At 38.2% G+C, this 25,382-nt stretch overlaps 2 protein-coding genes across 6 annotated transcripts in view; both read left to right on the top strand.

Annotated features, from left to right (window-relative positions):
• Positions 1 to 9,981, top strand: part of LOC108279582 (NLR family CARD domain-containing protein 3) — a 43,753-nt gene extending 33,772 nt beyond the window's left edge. Inside the window, exons 10-11 of one of the 2 annotated variants that reach the window (XM_053688337.1) lie at positions 6,824 to 6,997; positions 7,869 to 9,981. In XM_053688337.1, the coding sequence (XP_053544312.1) occupies positions 6,824 to 6,997; positions 7,869 to 7,878 (184 nt within the window). In that variant the 3' untranslated portion in view covers positions 7,879 to 9,981. Of the gene's footprint in view, positions 1 to 6,823; positions 6,998 to 7,868 lie in introns of those variants that run through there. The other variant, XM_017493902.3, reaches the window with a different exon arrangement.
• An 8,979-nt stretch (positions 9,982 to 18,960) lies between these two features.
• The window catches only part of LOC108280050 (zinc finger protein 850), a 19,432-nt gene continuing 13,010 nt past the window's right edge, over positions 18,961 to 25,382 (top strand). For 3 of the 4 annotated variants that reach the window (XM_053688339.1, XM_053688341.1, XM_053688340.1), the window contains exons 1-2: positions 18,974 to 19,089; positions 19,180 to 19,268. Coding sequence is in view for 1 of the 4 variants with exons in the window: in XM_017494799.3 (XP_017350288.2) it covers positions 19,206 to 19,268 (63 nt within the window). In the remaining 3 variants the exon portion in view is untranslated. Of the gene's footprint in view, positions 19,090 to 19,179; positions 19,269 to 25,382 lie in introns of all 4 variants that reach the window. The other variant, XM_017494799.3, reaches the window with a different exon arrangement.

Raw genomic sequence — 25,382 nt, 5'->3', positions numbered from 1 at the left:
ATTTGTTTGAATGCAAACAAAAAAAAAATTTCATCATTTTACAATTGGCCTGTAGTAGCAGAAAATAATACTCAGTATGCCATTTGTTATTTACTGTAATTTTATATTCTTGTTGAAACATCTCAGTAATAAATATAACGAGATAGTTAGAACTGAACTGTCACTTCACACTTCACTGTCACAAGTTTTTCCACCACGATAAAAATGGGCTGGTCTTTGGCATTAAACTCCCAAGCTGAAAATTGGTCCCACTCTGGCTATGCCCATGGGGGAGGTAGTGTTGGAGAGCTGTGCCAGTTGCAGATTGCCACCGACCAGCGGTTCTGACCTGAAAGCAGATTGCCATTGCCCTGTTCAAGCTGGCATCCTGTACTGATTACAGTGTACCTGGGAAACTTATGGGATTAGTAAAATAGCTGTCCATCGATGTGTATATGCTGTATGCACAACTATTAAAGAAAAATGAATGTGGCATTATATCAGGCTGCTGAATATAGCAGAGGCCAATGAAATTGAATAGCATAATTCCTTGGCGCGTCTTGTGTCACAGGTTTGCAATGTGCTGAATGGCAGAGACATCACTATTTTTCCCCTGACTGATGGATAAATTCTGTCAAGTGCAAATTCAATTTCTCTTGACAACAACTGTTTCCAAACTATTTTTTCATAACATTTAAAGTATCAACATAGAGTTTAAGCGCTAAAGTTAAACTAAAAAATATTATGTCCAAACTTTTATTAATAATTTGCATTTCCATCAGCTATATCAGTAAACATTTTAATGCGCTAAACATTTTATCGCAAAAAACCCTTGGCTGGAAATGTGGCTTATGATACAATCAAAGAGAGTTTGCATACAACTGTGTGCCATCAGTGTAAAAATGGTAGAAAATGTATTTATAAAAAATACAACACATGGCCCAGGATTGAGCCCTGAGGTATGCCACTGATCAGTTGCTGCTGAGAAAGATGAGAAATTTCCAATCCACACAGAAAATATCCTGTCTTTGAAGTAGCAGGCAAACCACTTCAGAGCAGTCCCCTTGATGCTTACACCACATTTAGACAATCCACAAGATTAGCATGATCGAATGTATTAAACGCTGCACTGAAGTCCAGTAGGATTAATTTATTATGGAAAGGATAATAGGGGCAACAACATAGAGCACATCACTAAGAAGTGTGGGAAATGCATGCAGGGGACAAGTAAAAGGCCTCATATGTACTATTAGATCCATAAGTTAGGACAACGACACGAGCTCAAACTTGGTTAGGAAGGCAGATCAAACATGTGGATCATGAACTGAAGCTGAAATCAGTGACCTTATATTGTCAATCATGACAATAAAGAATTTCAAGAATTCTTAACAGGTTTCTGTGGTAGGCTCTGGAATGGCTGTGACAGCTGGATTCAGTACTGCATGTATTGTGTTAAACAAGACTTTGGGACTACAGGAGTTTTTGGAAATACTGTTGGAAAAGTGTTTTGCGCTTACTGCTTTTACATAACTCTGATATTTAACCAAACATTATTTCAAAATCTAATGAGATTTGTAGCTTAATTTTCTTCCACTTCTGGTCTGCCTTCCTGCATGCCTGCCTCAATGTGTGAGTTTCACTGTTAAGCCATGGCTAAGGATTTATTTTAGACATTCAAATTTTTAGTGGAGCAACAGAATTCAGGATGTCTATACAGGTAGCATTAAACAAGGTGACCAAGTTATCTGTCTGCGATACTGAGGCAAATCCTTGATTATATATATCAGAGGAGCAGCCAAAAAAGCTCTGAGAACTGACTGGCAGTACCTGTCCTAATATAGCATGAGTAGTACCTTGGTAGGCAGGGATTAGAAGGTGGATGCGACACAGTAACATCACACAAGATTGATTGATTTTTCAGACACACAGTTATCAGCTATTTCTGCACTGCAGACAGAAAGCCCGAATGATAAAACAGGGTCAAGTGTATGTCCAAGCTCATGTGTAGGACCAATGACAGACTGGGCAAATTAAATGAAGTTGTAAAAACTCTCTGACCAGATACTTGTATTAATAACAAATATGAATATTAAAATCACCAAGATTCAATATTCTTTCAGAAAAGGGAACAACATATGACAAAAATCCAGAGAACTCAGGAATAATATCCATTTTAATTTTAGAGATTTCTATTTATAATACACAAACACTCAGAGATTCGTGGTGGACTAGTGCCTACCCGGGTTCGATTCCCGGTCACTGGAAGGTTGCATGAGCCAGTGTACTCTCAGTGTCAGCCACAAAAAATCGGGAGGTCTGTGGAGCAGCTGAAAAAGGAAAACTTTCGACATTTAAAATGGTCCTTAAAATGACTGCTAAACCCCTCCCCAACTCCCAGGAGAACTAAAAAACTTACAATCACCAGGTGAGAGTTCAACAAGAGGGCTAACATCGCAGTGATGAGCCAAGTCTCAGTCGCAAAAATAAAGTCCATACCATTGGAAAACGAAAAAGTCGTTTAAAATAAAACTTTTATTCACAGTGGAGCTTGTGTTAATTTTAGCTAAGGCATAAAAAGACAGCTGATAAAAACAAGCCAGAAGTGATATCAACGAAATATACTCCAGTTGACAGACAAGGATTATCCATATATGGGATTGGGTGTGTGCCCTGGGGCACCAGCCAGTGGGAGTCACCGAATGATTAAGGGTATTTTCAGACCTGTAGATCTGTACTTTGTTCTGAAACAGCGACTTAAATTGTTACAATGTTGTATTTTATCCTTGGTTCAGTTCGCTTTCACAAGGCAGCATTTTAAAGCATACCAAAATGTGTTTATGCAAATCACATGTGAGTAAACTGTCCTCTCATTGGTCAGAGTGCACTTCTTGAGGTTCCGCTCATAATGGTTATCTATCAAAAGACCTTGTAAACCTTGGCGTTTTTATGTATTTTTGAAAGCTGTTCAGAAATATATTCATCAGACCAAATTTCAATTAAGCATTTTACCTCATCTTTGGTCCAAGTTAAACCACAATTCCTGTTATGAGCTATTAGCAAACACATTTTTTTTTTGTAACGCAGTTCCCATCATGCATTCTTGCAAAATTGTTTTTATTGTTTAACCTTTTGATCTTTTGTTTTAAAAAATCACAAAAATACTCTCTCATTGATATCAAACAATTGCAAACAAAACACAGTTGGATAAAAATAAATCTTTTTTTAAATATATCTGTGCCACAATTATTGGCACCTTTTTAGTCAATACTTTATGCTACCTCCCTTTTCCCAAGATAACAGCTCCGAGTCTTCCGCTATAATGCCTGATGAGGTTGGAGGAGACCATTCCTCCATGCAGAAGTTCTCCAGATCCTTCACATTTTGAGGTATACACTGGTGGCCTCTTCTCTTCAGTTCGCCCCACAGGTTTTTTTATAGGTTTCAAGTCAGGGGACTGGGATGGCCATGGCAGGACCTTGATTTTGTGGTCAGTAAACCATTTTTCTGTTAATTTTGATGTATGTTTCAGATCATTGTCCTGCTGGAAGATCCAACCACAGCCCATTTTAAGCTTTCTGGCAGAAGCAGTCAGATTTTTATTTAATATCTGTTGATATTTGATAGAGTCCATGATGCCATGTATCCTAACAAAATGTCCAGGTCCTCTGGCAGAAAAACAGACCCAAAGCATTAAAGAGCCACCACCATATTTAACCACTGGGTATGAGGTAGTTTTCCATATGGCTACCTCTCAGTGTACTCCAAAACCACCTCTGGTGTTTATTGCCAAAAAGCTCTATTTTGGTTTAATCTGACCATAGAACCCGATCATATTTGAAGTTTCAGTACTGTCTGGCAAACTAAAGATGCTTGAGTTTGTTTTTAGATGAGAGTAGAGACTTTTTTTTCTTGTAACACGTCCTAACAACTTGTGGTGATGTAGGTGACTTCGGATTGTAGTTTTGGAGACTTTCTGACCCCAAGACACGACTAACTTCTGCAGTTCTCCACCTGTGATTCTTCCAGTTGACTGGAACTTCTTAATTATTGCCCTGATGGTGGAAATGGACATTTTCAATGCTTTTGCTATATTCATATAGCCATTTCCCATTTTGTGGAGCGCAACAAGCTTTTGCCGCACATCACAGCTATATTCCTTGGTCTTACCCATTGTTATGAATGACTAAGGGAATTTGGCCTATGTGTTACCACATATTTGCTGAGCTTGCTGCCATGTTGCATCATCTGAAGTGCAAAGGTGTTAAATGGGTGTGGACCGAAGAGTGTCAGCAGAGTGTAGAAAAGCTTAAGATGGCATTACAGATGGCATATTGCTTATGCCTCGAGAAGCCTTGGAGGAGATTAATTAAATTATTCAATATCTGAAAAGTAGTGTCTTGCTGTCCTTTGGACGGTAGTAAAGAAATGGTACCACTATCTCGAGGGGATATCTTTTGTGGTATATACCGACCATGCAGCATAGCCATGGCCCTTTTAATGCTCGAAAGACTACTCCTTACTAGATTAACCCTGAGGTTACAGCAATTTCAGTTTCAAGTTCAGTATCGAAATGGAAGAATGAATGTAGTACCTGATTCTTTATCAATATCTGTCTAAGAACCAGCAAGCTTGGCTACATGCATGGCAAAGAAGATCTCAGCCTGGAATTTTGTCTTACCGGCCACTTTATCGGAAATAGCAGCCTCCCAGAACCAGGATGACCAGGTGAAGGAATTGGTAGAGAAAGTTGATACACAGGATGGGAAAATGGGTGGATGAGATGAGAGATCTAGCAAGGTGTATTGTATAGGGTAATCCCATATAAAGTTGGCACCAAATATCAGTTGGTAGTACCAAAGTCTCTTATCCCAACATTCTTGGACTATTTTCATGTTACCAAAATACCTTCTTTTAGACCGTGGACCACAATTTCTTATGCAGCTTTTGAGCAACCTATGCAGGAACTGGGTGATAACTCTACCATCTCCAAACCAGCCTCACAGAAAGAGTCATGGGATGGGATCAGTGGTTGGCAGAGTTCCAGTTTGATCTTAACAATGCCAAACATGAATCCACAAATAGAACACCTGCTAAACTTGCTCTAGGGCCCCTATAACGATTGTTACATTATTTCCTGAACATAAATACATATATAACATAACAGCTCTGACCCATCAAGGCATGGATGCCACAAGACCTCTGAAGGTGTGCTGTGATATCTGGCACAAAGATTTTAGCAGCAGGTCCTTTTAGTCCCATAAGTTGTGAGGTGTGCACGGTGGCTTAGTAGTTATGTATGTCCGCCTCACACCTCCAGGGATGGGGGTTTGATTCCTGCTGCGGCTCTGTGTGCAGAGTTTGCATGTTCTCCCTGTGCTGTGGGGGTTTCCTACAGGTACTCTGGTCCCCCCCCAGTACAAAGACATGCGTGGTAGGCACATTGACATGTCCAAAGCATATGAATGGGTGTGTGAATGTGTATGTGAGTGTGCCCAGTGATGAATTTGCACCCTGTCCAGTTTAACCTGCCTTGTGCCCCATGCTCCTTGGGATAGGCTCCAGGCTCTCCATGAGCCAGTAGGATAAGCGGTATAGAAAATGGATGGACGGCTTGATGGATGGAAGTTGTCAGGTGGGGTCTCCATAGATCAGACTTCTTTGTTTGATCCCACAGATGCTCATTCAGATTGAGATCTGTGAAATTTGGAGGCCAAGTCAACCTTGAACTCTTATCATCTCCTCAAACCATTTTTTACAATGTGTCTGCAACAATGTTTAGGTAGGTGGTACGTTGTCAAAATAACATACACATGAAGGCCAGGACCCAAGGTTTCCTAGCAGAACATTAGCATCACAGTGCATCACACTGAGCATCACACTGCATCTGCCGGCTTGCCTACTTCCCATAGTGCATCCTGGTGCCATATCTTTCTCATGGAAGCAACACATGCACCCAGCCATCCACACAATGTTAAAGGAAAACATCTTGATTCATCAGACCAGGCTACTTTCTTTTACTTCTTCATGGTCCAGTTCTGATGCTCACTGTTGCCTCTTGTAGGTGCTTTCAGCAGTTGACAGGGGTCAGTATAGACATTCCAACAGACCTGCAACTGCGCAGCCCCAGACACAGCAAGCTGTGATGCACTGTGTGTTCTGACATCCTTTCTATCATAGCTAGCATTAAGTTTTTCAGCAATTTGTTACTAGCTACAGTAGCACTTCTGTGGGATTGGATTAGACAGGCTAGCCTTCGCTCCCCATGTGCATCAATGAGTCTTGGGTGCAGATGACCCTGTCACCAGTTCACCGGTTGTCCTTCCTTGAACTACTTTTTGTACATTCTAACCACTGCATACCAGGAACACCCCACAAGACCTGCCTTTTGGATATGCTCTAACCCAGTCATCTAGTCTTGTCAAAGTAGCTTAGAACTTACTGTTCACTTGCTGCCAAATATATTCCACCCCTTGACAGTTGCCATTGTAACACATTAATCAATGTTATTCACTTCCAAACCACAAACCCACCTAAAAGCCGATGTTTAGTGAGAGACAGTAGTGAAAACTACTGTTCTCAACTAACTATAAAGGCCATCAATGAGAAAGTACTTGCTTGCTGCTCTCCAATAAACACTGCTGCATGTCTCAATTTTACAAAAGACAAAATCAATGAAAAACTTTTCCATCTTACACTAATCATATATTTCTGTACAGCCTGATGCGTGCACACACACACACACACACACACACACTCACACACACACACACACACACACAACACTCTCTGTGTCTTGATGTTTATAAATGGAGAGGTTGAAGAGTGTAATTGTGTCTCTCTGCAGGTTGCGTGATTGTGGTGTCTCATATAAAGGCTGTGTTGCTCTGGCTTCAGCTCTGAGATCAAACCCTTCACACCTGAGTAAACTGGATTTGTCTAATAATAAAATAGGAAACTCAGGAAAGAAACTACTCTCTGCTCTTAAAGTTGATGAACATTACAGACTACAGTTACTGAGGTGAGTAATGACCGTTTTAGATAAATGTGAACCTCATCATCATTAGTTTGTACATGATTACCAGGTAAGGAAATAAAACCAGTTTTAGAAAATGTCAGTAAATTCTATTTAATCAGATTTTTTTTTAAATTGGTTTTAATGCTGTTTTGTGTTCAGTAAAGTGTTTTGATTTAAAATTCATGTGAAGGCAGAAGACAATGAGTCAGATAGAGTCTACAAAATGTCTTAAATGAGTGCATGAGAGTGATTGTAAATGAACACCTTGTCTCGTTGTGACAGCCTGCTATCTCTGACTTAATACTGCTGCTTGTGTCTGAACAAGATGATCTCTGCTTTTCCCTGTTTCTGTTAAGCAGCATACTTTCTTCTGAACTCTCATAAAAGCTGATTATAATCATCATCTTTTATGCCACAGATATTTGATTTAAGCAGCCACTTTACTCACTCTGACACTTCTTCCAGCACCCTACCTCCACACCGTGTCTTCTGTCTTTCCTGTAAAATTCACCTCAGCTTCATCTTAAAATCTGCACTTAAATATAAATGTAGAACAAGAGCTAGATGACACAGTAGTGTTCATTATTTAAAAAACTCCAAAGCGTGTGATTGGATAAGAGCAGTGATGTGATGGGTAAATATCTGCTCATTTTCCTATGAAAATCATAAGTTCCTTAGAACTTGTGGAAGTTCTCATTTGTTCTCGCTAAATGTTGCAACACAGATGATAGTAAGAATGAAGAAATGTAGAATGATTAATTATAAACAGGAGATGATGATGTTTCTCTTGGAGCAGAGATGATTACATGTTGATCATGAAGTACCACAGTCCAGTTTGTGGTTATTAATTCACATGTTTTTCTTTTATATTCAGGATGTGGTGAACATCTGTGTGTGTGATGAAGACTCCAGTGTTCCTGCATTTCACTGTTGGGGAATAGAGAAGACGTGCATAAACACATCACTCATTTAATTATAACATGCTAAACAGATTCAGAGATGTGAGAAGTGTGTGTTCATCATGCACAGTGAATCAGACTGCACACATTTCTACACTGATTGTATAACGAACTCTGACGCCTGGATAAAATACCGTGGACCTCAATCCAATAAAAAACCTGAGGGATTATTTGGAGCAGCAGGTGAAAAAGCACATGAACACAAGCTGAACCCAGTCAGTGGAAGAGAGAGCTAAAATGGACAGGAACAGTTTCAAGACATTCAGGAATTCTCATCTGACAAACATTTATTCCTTTGTTTAATTAATGTCCCAGTGCTGTTTTACTAAATGTCAGCACTTCTGGAAGACCACTTTAATAAAAATTAGTGGACCAAAACTAACTGTTGTATAATATAGTTTTGACAGTTTGTGATTTTTCTGTTTGTCATAGTGCTACAGTAAATAGCATTCTTGGAAAGCCACTTGTCCAATCAAATTAGTGGTTCAGAACTAACTGTATTGACAGTTCATGTGATTTTTCGGTGTTTGTGATTAGTATTTGTTTAGTATTGTAATATGTTTAATTTTCATTTACACTGAATATTTATAGCTGTATTATATAGCTGTTTTGCTGGATACAGAACTAATTATATTGTATTTAGGTACTTACAATGTCTTGCATAATTGTATCACATTTTACATTTTCTATCATTTTATATAATACATTTTGCAGAAATTAAGTATACACAAAACAATTTCATTATTTTTGTTGTTTAAAATTAACTGGAGCATTTATCATGAATGAAACAGTTGAACAGTTCTTCAAAAGTAAATTTATGTATAACAACCAAATATAGGCTTTTGTTACTGTCACGATTTCCCCTTGTGCAAAGTGCTGGAACATGCCCTCTGAAGAGCAAGCAGGCGCTTCCGGGTTTTCCATGATATTGGCTTTGTTTACTTTTTACAAGTGCATCTGTTATGGTTTATGTCCTGTCTTTGCCACTGTATTGCCACTAGTTGTTTCCCGTATGTGCCATCATTAGTCTCAACTGTTTTGTGTTCACCCTTGATTATGTTTGTCATTTAAACCCCTCATGTCTCTTTGTACTTCGCAAAGTATTACGTGAGCTTTCTGGGTACCAAGCATTTGTTGCTTGTTTCATGTGTTATAGTTTTGATCTTGTTCTCCCCCTCCAATTCTGTTTTGCCTTGTTTATGCCCATTTGCCGAGTGCCTGACCCATTGCCTGTTTTTGACAGTTATTATCTCACGTTTTGGATTTGTCTCTGCTCTAGTAAAGCTTTTATCTGCATTTGCATCCGTCCTAACCTCCATTACATTTCGTAACATGACAGTTACACTAGGTGTCACGTAATAAACATAAAGGACACTAGGATGGATGCAAGTGCAGATTAGAGCTTTACTTAAAGACAGGCAGGCAGACAAATGAAAAATATCAGACAATAGCGTGGTCAAAAAAAAGGCAATGGGTCAGGTGATTGGCAAATAGGCATGAATGAGGCAAAACCAGAATCAAGAACGAAGGCGAGAACGAGATCAAATCCATAACACATGAACCGATAACAAATGCTTGGTATACGGAAAACTCACATAATACTTCAGAAAGACATAATGTTAGAACAGTTTCTTATATACTGTGGTTTTGAGTGTGTGTGAGGTTGGATGCATGTGTGTGTGTGTGTGTGTGTGTGTGTGTGTGTGTGTGTGTGTGTGTGTGTGTGTGTGAGAGAGAGAGAGAGAGAGAGAGCATTCTGGGAACTGCAGTCCATGGCAGCCATGTTTGTAGGGCGCCATGCAGTATGGGAAATGTAGTCACAGGTTTGCTGTGACATGACACTAGGTGTTATTCGAAGAGAACATGTGCTTTTGTAGTTAAAAATAAATCACCACAGCATGAGTCAACATAATAATAATAATAATAAGAAGAAGAAGAAGAAGAGAAAGAAGAAGAGTAATATATTATTATTATCATATTTATAATAATTATTATCATCATTATCATCGTAATCTTCATTATTATTATTATTATTATTATTATTATTATTATTATTATTATTATTATTATTATGTTCGAGAACCTGTGCATTAAATCTTAAGCATCATCTGCATGTTTGTTTTTCTTATAACTGTTTGTATTTAAAACGTCTGCATGATGATAAATGCGTTCCATCGAATTATTTTAAATCTAAACACATCGAGTTTCTGCTTCGCTGTGGATCAACATCATCTACAGTATCTGAACTCTACACAAAGTGACTTCTGATGAAGAAAGTGATGGATTTGTGCTTTGTGAAGAACTGGACTCTGGGTTGCGGTTTTGGACACAGCCCATGGCTTCAAGCAGTCGTCTATTTGCATGTATGGCATAATTAACTGCACCTGAAGCTTTCGTAAAATTAAAAATGAAAACACCCAGAACTGTATATGGTACCATAACGAAGACGAACTGTATGTTGATACATGAAATTCTGAAGGGAACGTCAGACGGCATGGCGTGGTGACGTAGTGACGTGCCATTAATCGATCTATGTTCTATAACATGAAAGGAATATTCTAAATGCAAGTCATGTAAACACCTTAATCACAATATTGTCTTATTCATAATAGGGTTAATAATTAGATTACTGATGTCCATGTAAACCTAATCAATCATGCACTTCGATAATGCAACTAAAACAGGAATCCTCCACGTCTTAATTTGATCGAGTATGACTTTACTCAGATTAAGTTCATCAAAAATCGCAGTTTATGTGATAGTTTCTTAATCAGAGTATTGTCTTAATCGGGTTAATATCTGAATATTGTTGTCCATGTAAACGTACTGAATGTCAAATATTGTGAAGACTGATGCAATTATAGCTATATATTTGTAAATATACATTTGCCAAGGATGTAATGTTGGTTTTTTTAAAAACGATTTTACCTTTTAATAACACTATTGTTTCTGTCAATCACATACCACCTGACACTTCTACAATTGTATGTTTCTCCTCAATGCTCTTCACATGTCAAACACCCAGCAGTTTGGAGCAGGGTGCTGTTTTTCAAAATCAGTTCTTGTAGTGACTCCAATTTAGTTGCATTCTGAATCTGAAAAGAAAAACAACAACAGTAAGTTTATTAACATTGTTTAGGTCCTAGCTATACACATACAAAAATTAAATAATTTCTGCATCCATCCATCCATCTTCTATACCGCTTAATCCTTTTCAGGGTAACAGGGAAACCTGGAGCCTATCCCAGGGAGCATCAGGCACAAGGCGGGGTACACCCTGGACAGGGTGCCAATCCATCGCAGAGCACACAATCACGTACACATTCACACACCCATTCATACACTACGGATGCTTTGGACATGCCAATCAGCCTACCACGCATGTCTTTGGACTGGGGGAGGAAACCGGAGTACCCTGAGGAAACCCACGCAGCACGGGGAGAACATGCAAACTCCACACACACACGGCCACAGTGGCAATTGAACCCCCAACCCTGGAGGTGTGAGGCGAAAGTGCTAACCACTAAGCCTTCGTGCACCCCTAAAATTTCTGCATAATTAATTAAATACTTAAAATCAGGAATGTCTTACAATTGCAGCCAACAATTTCTAGGGTCATAAATATTTTCTAGGGTCATAAATATTCAAGTAACCTTCCTACTAATTACCTAAATTATGTCTATTACCATACCTCTTGCAGCACTTTCACTATACCCTCATCTGTGACATCTTTTAATGTGGCACTGAAATAGAGCTGGTCTACAATGTGGTTTACCAGGTCTTTGGAAAGAAAATGGGCCCTGGTCCTCCAAGCACTATTGACACAGGAATCATTTTTTCTGCCAAGAAATACTCATCCTCCCTAACAGCTGGCATAGAAAGTAAAGCCAAATTACACACTAACATGAACATGTTCATTACACAGATGATATTTTTCATTAACTGGTTCTGCTTTAAATAAACAACTAATATTTAAAATTAAATACATACCAACTTAATTGTATACCAGGTAGCGACTATTGGGAGGTCCATCAAAAATGGGCCGATTGTGCAGGCAGCTCATCAGCAAAGTGAGAAATTCCCATCTTGGTCCCACTGTACAAGACCCTCTTCAAACGTGCCAGCATTATCAGAGAACTTCACAAACATGTCACTGAGTTACGAGTATGAGACACATTTAAATCCTCTGACTGCCCCATCCTGCACATTGGATCTTATGTTGAATCTGCTGATACGTTTTCTATCAATGGCAAGGGCCACATTTGAAATAATGTCAGGAGCTGATGAACTGCTTTTTTCCATAGACAGTGTAAACAGTGACTTTTAATTGATGTAATCAGTATTTGTAGATTTTATAGAGTGGGGAAAATAAGTATTGAACATGTCGACATTTTTTCAGTAAATATTTCCAATGATGTTATTCACATGAAATTTTCATCATTAATATAATTAATATTAACTTAAGAAATCCACAAATATAAAGAATTCACATCATTAAAGTCCATAAATAAAGTTATGTGTAATAAAGTGGAATGACACAGGAAAAATGCATTGAACACACTAGGAAAAAGCAGTTCTCCAAGGCAAGGCAAGGAGCCAGCTGAAATCAGTAAGTAGTGAGAAAGTAATTATACCTCTCGCAAAATTAATATCAGCTGGGTTAGTAAATTGATGGTCTATAAAAAGGCTTTTCGATACCAAGATGTCACACAAGAAACATCTCATGATGGGTAAAAGCATAGAGCTCTCCCAAGACCCTAACAACCTTATTGTTGCAAAAAATATTGATGGAATCAGATACAGACATATTTCAAAACTTCTGAATCCTCCAGTAACACCATTGGAGCCATTATCCACAAGTGGAAGCAACATCACTCCATCATCAACCGGCCATCCACAGGAGCTCCTTGCAAGATTTCTGAACAGGGAGTCAGAAGAATAGTCAGAAGAGTAGCCGAAGAGTCAAGGACCACTCAGAAAGAGCTCCAGAAACACTTGGAGGCAGCAGGTACCATCATCACAGAGAAAACAATAGGTAATGCACTCCACCGCCATGGCCTTTATGCATGCTCACCCTGCGAGATTCCATTACTAAAGAAAAGGCATGTCGAAGCTTGTTTAAAGTTTGCTACAACTCATTTGGACAAGCCTATAAAATACTGGGAGAGTGTAGTTTGGTCAGATGAGAGTAAAATTTAACTTTTTGGTTCTCATACTACACACCATGTTTGGATATGAAATGGCACTGCACCCTAAAAACACTACACCAACAGTGAAGTTTGGAGGTGGACGCATCATGGTGTGGGGCTGTTTTTCATCACATGGTACTGTCAGACATCTTATAACTGAAGGAACAATGAGTGGAGCCCTTTACTGGGAGATTCTTGAGAAGAATCTGTTGCCATCTACCAGGATGATGAAGATGAGACGTGGATGGACCTTCCAGAGGGACAATGATGCAAAGCATACATTAAAGGAAACTCTCAATTGGTTTCAGAGAAAAAAAATCAAGGTGTTAGAATGGTCCAGCCCATCACCTGACTTGAATCCAATTGAACAAGATTTAAAGACGATATGTTTAGAAGAATAGATCAAAATCACACCTGATTACTGCAGCCCATTAATTTCTTCATACAGGAAGCCGTATCTTGAATCTTGAATCAGGAATCTTGAAGCTGTCATTACATACAAAGGCTTCTCCACAAAGTACTAAATAAATTTCATTTATTTTAACCGGGTCATTCCTCTTTATTACACATAACTTCATTTATGAACTTTAATGTTTGGATTTCTTTATATTTCAAGATTTCTTGAGTTATTACCAAAGTCTGGTGAAAATTTCAGGTGAATAACCAATATTTTCTATATTTTTTTCAGTAAATATATTTATTGAGAAAAAAATTTTACGCATTCAAAACTTATTTCCTCCACTGTATTTTCCAATCAACATAATTTTGTAGCTTACTCTATTGGCTCTGGGAGGTCAAGACAGTGTGCTGTGGTTACAAGCTCATCCTCCTCTTCACTAATTTCAGGTGTATACACCTCCATGTATTCTCTACCAATAAGAAGAGAGCATGCACAGATGTAAAAATGTACTAATTCCATGCTCCAAAGCACGTAAAGAAAATATTTGTGAACCAAACAAACCTGTAACATGGATTCTCTGTCGCAACATGGTCTAAAGTACCTGGACGGTTGTCCTCTGAATCTGACAGCATTATCTGAAAACAGAAATCTGGTTTTATCAAGAACTGCAATTTTATATAGAACTTTATACCACAGCTAGGTGTGCATTAAACTACAACCCCAATTCCAAAAAAAAGTTGGGAGGCTGTGTAAAATGTAAATAAGAACAGAATGCAATGATTTGCAAATCTCGTAAACCCATATGTTATTCACAATAGAACATAGAAAACATGTTCTCAAAGAAAACAAGACTTAATTTCTGTTTGGTTGAAAACAGGTTTATAATCGCTTCTCTTTGCAAATGTGGTGAAATGCTGCAAAGGCCTGTAAAACATTTTGGAAATTATGCAAATGCGAAAATAAAGTGAACTCCCAAATGCACGTTATAAGCAACCCAAACTCGTGGGTGGCAACCATGTTCTAGCTATGTTATCGCTGTCTAGCTAGCCTATAATAATACCTGTAACGTCCATCAATAGGGGTGTAATCGGTTTCAGTCGTGTTTCTTTAAAACTTCTAAATTTTTTCTACATTAACTGCAGAAATTGGGCAGAACACCATATTTTAAACCGATGTACAGACAAAAAATATTAAGACGTACACACACGAGTTGACTCTCCAGTACTAGCACAGCGCTGCAGCCTGTTGTACTTCCTGTATATCTTGATTGACAGATGTGTCGTCCAATCAGCGGTAAGTAATCCATTTGCAAACTATACCTACCTTTTCCGTTTTTTCTGATTTGTTAATTTGTTTTCTGATTTGTTAATGTGTTTTCTGATTTGTTAATTTGTTTTGCACTTCACGGCCAGCGTAGAAACCTGTAGACTGCTTCTGTCTATGTGTGTGTGTGTGTGTGTGTGTTGTGTGTGCATGTGTGTGTGCGTGTGTGTGTGCGTGTGTGTTAAGGTCGTTGATCCAAACGTGCAGCTGCTGCCCACTGAACATCACCATGAACCTTCAGCTTCGTTCTGGTAACCAAACTTTTCATTCATTTACTAAAGCCGATCACTGAATTTTCCAAAGTTGTTTCTACTGTGTAGAAAGTGACAGAATGTTTGATGTGTTAGTATGAAGCTGCTATGATAAGAAGCACTTATGATCTTCGTGCTCTACTTTTCACAGCCTCTCAGTGCTGGTGAGATGAGCAGCTCCTTATGGAATTGTATCTGTTGTACGTTTGTCTGCAGGGTCAATATTTGTTTTTGTTTTTATCTTTTTTTAATTAACAGCAACCCTTGAAAAAGATGACCTGCACTTTCCGGTATGTGGGTCCAGAAGGTCAGGTGGACACGTCCACTTGGGTGCAGGAACACAGTCATAACTCTCCCTACAGTGATTCAGAGAGTGAACCAGACTCTGAGGTAATTCCCTGTTTCAGACCTGATGTATATATACACACGCTGCTATTCCCCTGAATGTGAGGCTATAAAATTTACAGTGGGAGATTTCATGATTCATTGCTAATTTGGCTTGCAGGAGAGTGAGGAGAACCTTGCCTTTTTGGAGTTGGAGGCGCCCTTTATTAGGTATGATCCTCTTCACTGTTTTTATTGGTATAATGGTGTAATGTATGTTTAACACACACTAAGCGTTTACATCTCTTGTTTCTTAGCTAATATCTTTCAGAGAGAGGAGTTACTGATATCGGTCTGAAGCTGCGTGCTCTCCGCCAGGCGTTCTCTGTGAGTAAAACCTTTGTTTAGCTGCTGTTATTGTGCAGGTAAATTACGCTCTGCTTTAACTTATATTGTGTGTGCTATCTTATATACAGACTCGACTTGCCAGCATCCACAACCAGAACTTCTTGTTTGTGGTGGGAAAGAAGATTGTGATGTGTCTGGCAGCAGCTAACAACCAGGTTGTCATATATCAAGAAGGTACTCTGGACTTCAGTTCCCATCAGCCTCTGCACTGTACTACATCAATGTCACATGACAACCTGCACCTGAATCACGTTTCTGTTAACGAGCACGCTTATATATAGCCACTGTTTGCACTGCTTCTTTGTCTTACATTTGTCTTACCTTACTGTTGTCTATGTTGCTGTGATTTGGTTCTGTTAGTTTAGGTTTAGTCCTTGCCACAGTGTTTTGCACTAGTCATGGTATCTTTTGTGTTTTGTTAGTTTATTTAATAAAATGTTTAAAATCTGTGATTGCTTCTGCAACCATCTTTCAGACGTGACACAGGTGACTTCTGAGATGATGGATTGTTTTATTTTTGTGCAAAATACTTTCAGTTAATTTTTATTTATTTATTTATTTATTTATTTATTTATTTACATGTGATTCGTATTTGTGTGATTCATTTTCATGTGATTCATTTACTGATTTGCTTCTCTTTAAATCCAGTTTTAGACTGTGATATTACAAAGGTCTTTCCAGATTATTACTTGCCACACTGTATAAGATAACCCCAGTAAATTTGCCTGAATTCTATAATATAATTTGTTCACCATGTTAGGTTTAAATCCTCTAAAAACAGATTGGAATTGACTAACATTACTCTGTTCCAGTTCACATCCTTCAAAGCATTGGCATGTTTTGTTTACTCTCACAATCCCTCAAACACACACACACACACACACACACACACACACACACACACACACACCCCCAAAGTCTCCATAAAGGAAAAAAAAAAAAAAAAAAGGGAGACAGCAGTGTGTCCCACAATAACCAAAAGTTGTTCACAATTTGAAAACAACTCGGAGAGTAAGCTGAACTAACCAACAAAATTACCAAGACAAAAAGTTCCAGTAAGAGAGAAAGCCCCTACTGACTTCAAGTCTGATAAACAGTCTGTGCACAATAACATATATAATGTCCTTAACTTTTAAAGACTTGTAACAAATAATTTAACAGTGTAGGACGTAAAGCCGAGGAAAAAACACTAATGCAATTAAATAAACAGAAACTCTAACCCAGTCAGAGCCTCAAAACAGAGAACCACGTTAATACCGAAGTAGATTTAAGAGGAGTGAGTCCACAAAATCTAGGCGAAGTAATGCAACGATGATATCTTCAAAAAAAAGAAAAAACTCGAGATCACGAGAAAACAACTTAAATTAAGTCGTGATCATGAGAAAACAGCTTAAATTAAGTCGTGATCATGAGAAAACAACTTAAATTAAGTCGTGATCATGAGAAAACCGCAGAAAAAAGTAATAATGCATTGCCGCTTAGGACTTCCATAAGAAGGAGTATTAAATGCTTTAGATTTTAACACTATTAATATCTTTAAAATGAACTGGACCAAGCACTGTCTTTATGAGAATAATATCCCATGGTTCTTTATCCCCAATCTAAACTTAAAGAAATGTGGTGGTCTAAATTTTTTTCTTACCTGTGATTTTAAAAGCAATAAACTCCCAATTACGTTGTCTAATTTTCACAAGCAAGCTTTGGATGCGTGGAAATTAGTCTACAAACACAATTTTAATCCCCACTCCTGTGTTATCTGGAATAACCAATATACATTATTCAAAAACAGGACAATTTTCTGCAGCAATTGGTTTAACAAAGGTTTAATTTTTGTTACTGTTAGAGATAAGGAATCTCAGATTATGTCCTTCAGTCCTCTGTCAGCCTTTCAGAATTTTTACTTCTCTTAACTCTTAGTTCTGTGCTATGAGCGAGAAAGTGTGATTGACCGCAGAGTGTCCAGGCCTGGAGAGTCTAAATGAACAAACACAGACACATGCTGTTCACAGAGACGTCCAGTTTATTCGTGCAGAACAGGAGTATTTATACACATAGGTAAGCAGCAGTGTGTGGGCAGGTTTCTACTTGTGCAGGTGCTAGTCCCACAGTCATACTACAAACATAAATCTTTTCAAGGTATTGAAAATACATGTGTCAGCTATAATAAAGGATGGCACTTGATCAGCTTATCAGAAGAGGTAATTAAGTGAATACATTCATCATAGGAATTTGACAGTACAGAGACACACAAACAGGAACTATAACCCAGTATTCCCCATATCTAAGGTGCCTTAATAGCAGTTCATAATATAAGAGAGCACATGATATAAGAGAATCTCCTTCAGTTACAGTCTTAATAAATCATTCAGGTGACCTATATAATTACACTGATTTTGTTAATAATTTGGGGATAAATGTATCCTCAAAAGAATATTTAAAACTCATTCCTTGTATTTCCCCAAAAGTGCTTCACCTTGTTAAAGATGGAAAGATGTATAATCCTGTAATTGGTTCTCTGCCAGATCTCAGTGTTGGAGGCCTTTCAATCAGCGCTAATTTTTTTTAATAACCTTTATATTAGAAAAATCATAACCAAAGAACAATGGTGAAGTGGAAACATGATTATCCTTTCTTTATTCAGAATCTGTGGTGAGATATAAATAAATATGTAATTCCTAATAACGTCAAAGAAACTCACTTTAAAATAATAAATACATATTATCCATGTAATGATTTTACTAGTAAGTTTAAAAGAAGGGGTTTTGCCATTATGCTGTTTTTGTAAAGAGGAATCAGAAACAATCTTACATTTATTTTTCAGTTGTTTCTATACCAAACTATTCTGGTCCCAAATTTCATTGTTTCTTTTTTAGTTGTTTTACAAGTTTTTCACTATAACTGATCTAAAGGGTTTGTTTATGGAGTGTGATACTGGTTTATTGGAAATGAACAATATAATTAAAATTCTTATTTTATTGAGAGAGGTAAAAGTATATAGCATTCTCATACGTGCGGGACACAGGTTTGATTAATAGGATGTAGGTGATTTATTATTTTTTTTCTCCAGCTGAACGGTACACTCCATCCCAGTAGGTGGCGGTAATGCACCTTAAGATGGTTTGCCAACCGCCATAAAACAATAGAAGAAGAACACGAAGGAAAATTCACACCCGCTTGTTCGCGGAGCTTCCTTCTCTACACCGGCTTAGAAGCTCTGATATTCTGTGTGATTTCACTAAAGGTGAGTTCATCTGAAACTGACCACCTGAGCTACTCGGTTAACAGGTTAGCGGAGATTCTGGAGTCATGAATCTCTGTATTTTTCTTCCAGTGTCTTGATTCTTCACACCTCTTATAATGAAATCCAGACGGCGCTCTTTAGGGAAATCTCCACAGACTCCTGCTGCTACTGGCTCAGAGGTAAAGTTTAGTCATGTGTCTGATTTCTCTTTTCATTTTTAAACTCTGAGAACTTGCTTATAATTAAGTAACGATTACAACACTATAGAGTGTATGCACGTGACGTCACGGTAGCTGGAACTCGCCCTGGCCACGCCCACTGAGTGGCAAAAAACTGAGCAGCAGCAGCATTAGTGTACAGCGTGAATTGTGCGAAAATACAGAAAAAAACACATCTAATTGCAACAGATTCAACATGAATTCGGAGCTATCTTTTTACAGAATGCCAAAAACCCATTCAGCCCTTTTATAGTAAGTCGAGCAGTGTAAATGTAAGTTCTTTTGGCATGTAGTATTCATGTTGTGTAGTGATTCATAATTTGCTACATATTTCTTTTTAAATGATATTTCCATTGATGAATAATGGGGGCTTTCACAAATATAGACGCGGAAGCAGTGTTAGCTACAAACAATCTAGGACTAGCTAGCTTATTGTTTACCAGATAAAATTATATGATAAAATAAAAATGTACAACCAGAATGTTTATAGAAGTTCTTGTCACTTTAATTTCTCCAACAAATCCTGCCTTGAAGTAGGACCAAGCATCAAGGCTTTTGTATACCTTCAGGCTTCAGGTACATAAATGTTGGGGAAACTGATTTCTGGCCACATGCCAATATCCATGGTCTACAGGTTCTTAGGCAAGTTGTAAGGGTCACTGTCAAGTCCAACTACCTTTAATTTAAACTGATAATCGTTAATTAATCTTTCCCCTATTAAATTAAGTTTCCCCTATTAAAACCAGCCATTTTGCTGGATGTTTTGCCACTCAGTCCAGCCGAGGGGGCGTGTTCTGGTGGAAAAGTGACGTCAGTGCACACCATCTACATGCAGCAAGCCGAACACTTCCCAGCAAGTGCAATGCGTTCTGATGTAGCCAGTTAGTCTCTTTTTGTCAGTGTGATATTTTATGACAACGTTGTTACTTTACCACGTTTTGGTAAAGTTCCTTTTTTAAAATGTGCAATCTTGGCTAACGGTCCAGAAACGCTGTGGCCATGTCCTCAAAAAAATGTCACCAACTCTAACTAGTCCCATTAAGAATGATGTGAAGGCATGTTATTTTTATTAGTTGGTTCAATGTTTACAATACAACAAAATTGGCAACTTATTCATGAACTCTTTTACGTAACAGTCTGAGGACACAATCACATTTGCATAATTCAAAACAAAAGTAGAAACGAAACAAAATAAAAAAATAAATAAAAATAAGATAACATGTAGGGGTTTGTTATGAGTTCAATCTTGTTTAACAATGAAAACAGGATTCTGGCTTTGGGAATGGTCATTATATTGTCATTTCAGAGAGTCCACATGTATAGATGGTTCTTTTTTTGAAAATGTGTAGTTGGGTTGGCGTTTTTATGTATCTACAACCCAAATTCCAAGTTGGGATGATGTGTAAAATGTAAATAAAAACAGAATGCAATGATTTGCAACCCTCATAAACCCATATTCCCAGCCTTTTGTTGCCCCGTCCCAACTGTTTTGAGATGTGTTGTGGCCATCAAATTCAAAATGACCTTATTTTCTTTCTTAAAATGTTCCATTTCCTCAGTTTAGACATTTGATACGTTTTCTATGTTGTATTGTGAATAGCACATGGATTCATGAGATTTGCAAATCATTGCATTCTGTTTTTATTTACATTTTATACAGCGTCCATTTTTTTGGAATTTTTTCCAAACTTTTTTGGAATTGGGGTTGTACATTTATGGATAAAAAAAATTCATCCTAATTACATTATTTATCAAAAAATACTTTTTTGTCATCGAATATTATTTCAGTTTAACAACATCCCAAGTAGAGAGGCCATAACAGGAATCTTTTGTTTAAATCAGTTGTACACATCACTCCAAGAACCTTACAATAAAATAAAAATAAAAAACAAATGTTCCATTGTTTCTATATCAGAATTGCAGAATAAACATACAGTTGATATTTCCATGTTAAATTTAACTCTTAGAAATTCTTTAGTGGGATATATTTCATTTATAATTTTAAAGTGCACTTCTTTGAATTTGGGGGACATGGAATAAGAAATATATTTCCTACTTATTTCACATCTGACTTTTCTATTGTGATGATTAAGAATGTAAGTTCGTCTTACAGGACTTGGATAGCATTCTTGTACCAGACATTTCCTCAGAAATTTATTAGTGCACTGTTTATCTATAAAATGAACTTGGTTTATCCTAGGCTCATGAATCTCTGGACTTGCCTCTGTGTATTTTACCTGTTCTCTTATTAATCTAATCATTGGTAAAGGGATATGTTTAATAATTTTGTTATAAATCCTTTGAGGGCTGTTTAGTTTAAATTTGCTACAGAGGTCCTTATAATCCAAGATATTACCCTCTATGTCCATAATATGTAGTATTGACCAGATTTCTTTATCCCACCATTCTTCTATAAATAAGGATTTTCTATGTGTTAATATACATCTATTGTTCCAAATTGACATCATATGTGGGCAAAAATTGTTTGAAAAATTATTTCCAATATAGAAGGACCTGTTTGTCAAAAGCTGAGAGTTTCAAAGATAGCTTAGGAAATTCAAAATGACATTGTAAAAGAAATGTTATACCCCCACTTTAAAAAAATAAATAATCGAACAAGGAATTTTATATCAATTTGATGATTCATTTTTAATAAAGTTTTGCAACCATTTTAGTTTAAGCACTCCATTCATAATATCAGTCAATTGTGTTTAGTCCACCATCTTTGTAATCTTTTAACATGCCACTTTTCCATATATAATGTTTTTCCAAATAAAGTCATAATTCACCTTATTGATTAACATAATTATTAACTTAAATTTATTTAAATTACTATCAATATTGAAATTTTCTAAATTCTTAGAGATCAAGATTCCCAGATATTTCACCTCATCTCTTGATTGGAATGTTGTCTAATGAAATCAAAGGATGATTATGAATAGGCATTAGTTCACATTTGGCTGCATTTAATTTTAACCCAGAGGTTTTTGTGAAAAAAACTCTATTAAATTAATTGCTGTGGGGATTAGCAATCTGTCTTATAAAAAAAACGAATTGTATAATCAGCAAGCTGACTAATAAAAGTGATTTCCTGCCATGTTAATCCCTGCTACTCTATCCGTTTTTAATAAGATGGCTAAAATTTCTGCTACCATAATAAACAGCAGGTTTGAGCTGCGACAGCCTTGCCTGATTCCTCTTTTGATTTGATATCTTGGACTCTTCCCTTGCATAAGTGCCACTGAACTAGTTCAAGTGTTTTATTGTCATTTCAACCACATACAGCTGGTACAGTACATAGTGAAACGAAACAACATTCCTCCAGGACCACGGTGCTACATAAAACAACACACTAACCACATGAGACGACACAGAACTAAATAAGATCCACAAACATTCTACACAAAGTGCACATGCAAACGTGTGCTAACAACATCTGACAGTACAATACTACTAAAACAGGACAATAGGCACAGTAACTGACAGTGTAGCGCCGAATAGTACACAGTTTTAGTGTGGAAGTGTGTGATATAACAGTTAGTGCAGAAGATCGGTGCTAAGGAGTAACAATATAATTTAAAAATGATATAAATGTGAACAGAACATGCTATGACATGGTCTTCAGCAGATTAGCTTTTACCAAGTATGGACATAGCAGTTATTGTGGTAGCAGCCAGGTAAAGTGTATAATTGTGACAATAAATTAAATACTATATTATTATAATACAGTAACAGCAATAAATGCAACAGTCAATGCAGGTATTTGCAAATACTGCAATGGGAGTGCAGGAGTCAATGCTGGAATGTGCAAATATTGCAATGGGAGTGGGATGGTGTTCAGTTCAGTGTGAGTGTGTGTGTATGAGAGCACGCGTGTGTGTCAGTCAAGTCTCTGAGTATTGAGGAGTCTGATGGTTTGGGGGAAGAAGCTGTTATACAATCTGACAATGAGGGCCCGAATGCTTTTGGTACCTTTTTCCAGACTGCAGGAGAGTGAAATGTGTGTGGGGTCATCCACAATGCGGCCGGCTTTGCGGATGCAGCATGTGGTGTAAATGTCTGTGATTGAGGGGAGAGAGACCCCGATGATCATCTCAGCTGTCTTCACTATCCGCTGCAGGGTCTTGTGATCCAATGAGGTGCAATTTCTGAACCAGACAGTGATGCAGCTGCTCAGGATGCTCTCAGTAGTTCCTCTGTAGAACGTGGTGAGGATGGGAGGTGGGAGATGAACTTTCTTCAGCCTTCGCAGAAAGTAGAGATGCTGCTGGGCTTTCTTGGTTATGGAGCTGGTGTTGAGGGACCAGGTGAGGTTCTCCGTCAGGTGAACTCCAAGGAATTTGGTGCAGAGACAGGTTGTTGGCTCTGCACCAGTCTGTTAGCTGCTGCACCTCCTCTCTGTATGCTGACTCGTTCTTGCTGATGAGACCCACCACGGTTGTGTCATTGGCGAACTTGATGACGTGATTGGAGCCATGCATTGCTGCACAGTAGTGAGTCAGCAGAGTGAAAGGCAGTTGACTGAGCACACAGCCCTGAGGGGCCCCACTGCGCAGCATGGTGGTGCTGGAGATGTTGTTCCTGATCCGGACTGATTGAGGTCTCCCAGTCAGGAGGTCCAGGATCCAGTTGCAGATGGAGGTGTTCAGGCCCTGTAGGTTCAGTTTTCCAATGAGGTGCTCAACGATTGTGTTGAATGCTGAACTGAAGTCTATGAACAGCATTCGAACTTGGGTGTCCTTCTTGTCCAGGTGGGTGAGGGCCAGATGCAGGGTTGTGGTGATGACATCATTTGTTGAGCAGTTGGTGCGATATGCGAACGGCAGCGGGTCCAGTGAGGTGGGCAGCAGGATCTTGATGTGCCTCATAACAAGCCTCTCAAAGCACTTCATGATGATGGATAAGTGCAATGGGACGGTTGGTCATCGAGGCAAGACACTGAAGACTTGTTTGGCATGGGGACAATGGTGGTAGCCTTGAAGCACGTTGAAACGATGGCGCTGCTCAGGGAGATGTTGATTCTCAATTCAATTCTATTTGTATAGTGCTTTTTACAATGGTCATCGTCTCAAAGCAGCTTTACAGAAACATATAAACACGGGATACAGATTTTAAATGTGTGAATTTATCCCAAATGTGCAAGCCGGTGACAATGGTGGCAAGGAAAAACTCCCTAAGATGTTAAGAGGAAGAAACCTTGAGAGGAACCAGACTCAGAAGGGGGAACCCATCCTCCTCTGGGTAACAATGGATTGTGTAAAAGTAAAGTTCATTATGGTTTTTATATGAAGTCTGTTTCTTGAACTAGTTCACTGTTCAAAGGAGACCCGAGTGCAAAAATGCATGTGTTGATAGCAGTCCCAGGGCCAAAGTAGCAAGCATAGTCCCAGCAACCACAGTGAGAATGTCCATCTGGAATTGGAGTTGATGAGAGCTCCATCCAGAGGTAGGGCATCTGAACGGATCAGGCAGATCCAGAGAGCAGAAAGGATCAGGTTCACTGGCATCTCCATAAAAAACGTGTGGCTCGATAGAAGGAGAGAGTGAGAGATTGTTAAGTAAGACTGTGCTTTGTGAAAAGGAAAGTCTACTCATGGTAAGCTTGAATAAATTAATACGTTTTAAACCTGGATTTAAACACTGAGACTGTGTCTGGGTCCCGAACACTAATTGGAAGGCTATTCCATAACTCTGGGGCTTTGAAAGAGAAAGCTCTTCCCCCTGCTGTAGCCTTCGCTGTTCGAGGTACCGACAAATAGCCTGTACCTTTTGATCTAAGTAGGCGTGGCGGATCATAAAAGACCAAAAGTTCGCTCGGGTACTGTGGCTCGAGACCATTTAGTGCTTTGTAGGTCAATAATAGTATTTCATAATTAATGCGTGATTTCACTGGGAACCAATGCTGTGTGGATAAGATCGGGGTGATGTGGTCATATCTTCTGGTTCTAGTAAGGACTCTTGCAGCTGCATTCTGTACTAACTGGAGTTTGTTTATGCTCCTGCTGGAACATCCAGTCAGTAAGGCATTACAGTAATCTAATCTAGAGATGAGGAAAGCATGAACTAATATTTCTG

Source organism: Ictalurus punctatus, chromosome 19 (genome assembly GCF_001660625.3).
Source record: "Ictalurus punctatus breed USDA103 chromosome 19, Coco_2.0, whole genome shotgun sequence".
Lineage (NCBI taxonomy): Eukaryota > Metazoa > Chordata > Actinopteri > Siluriformes > Ictaluridae > Ictalurus > Ictalurus punctatus.
This window is presented reverse-complemented; position numbering and strand designations above follow the sequence as displayed.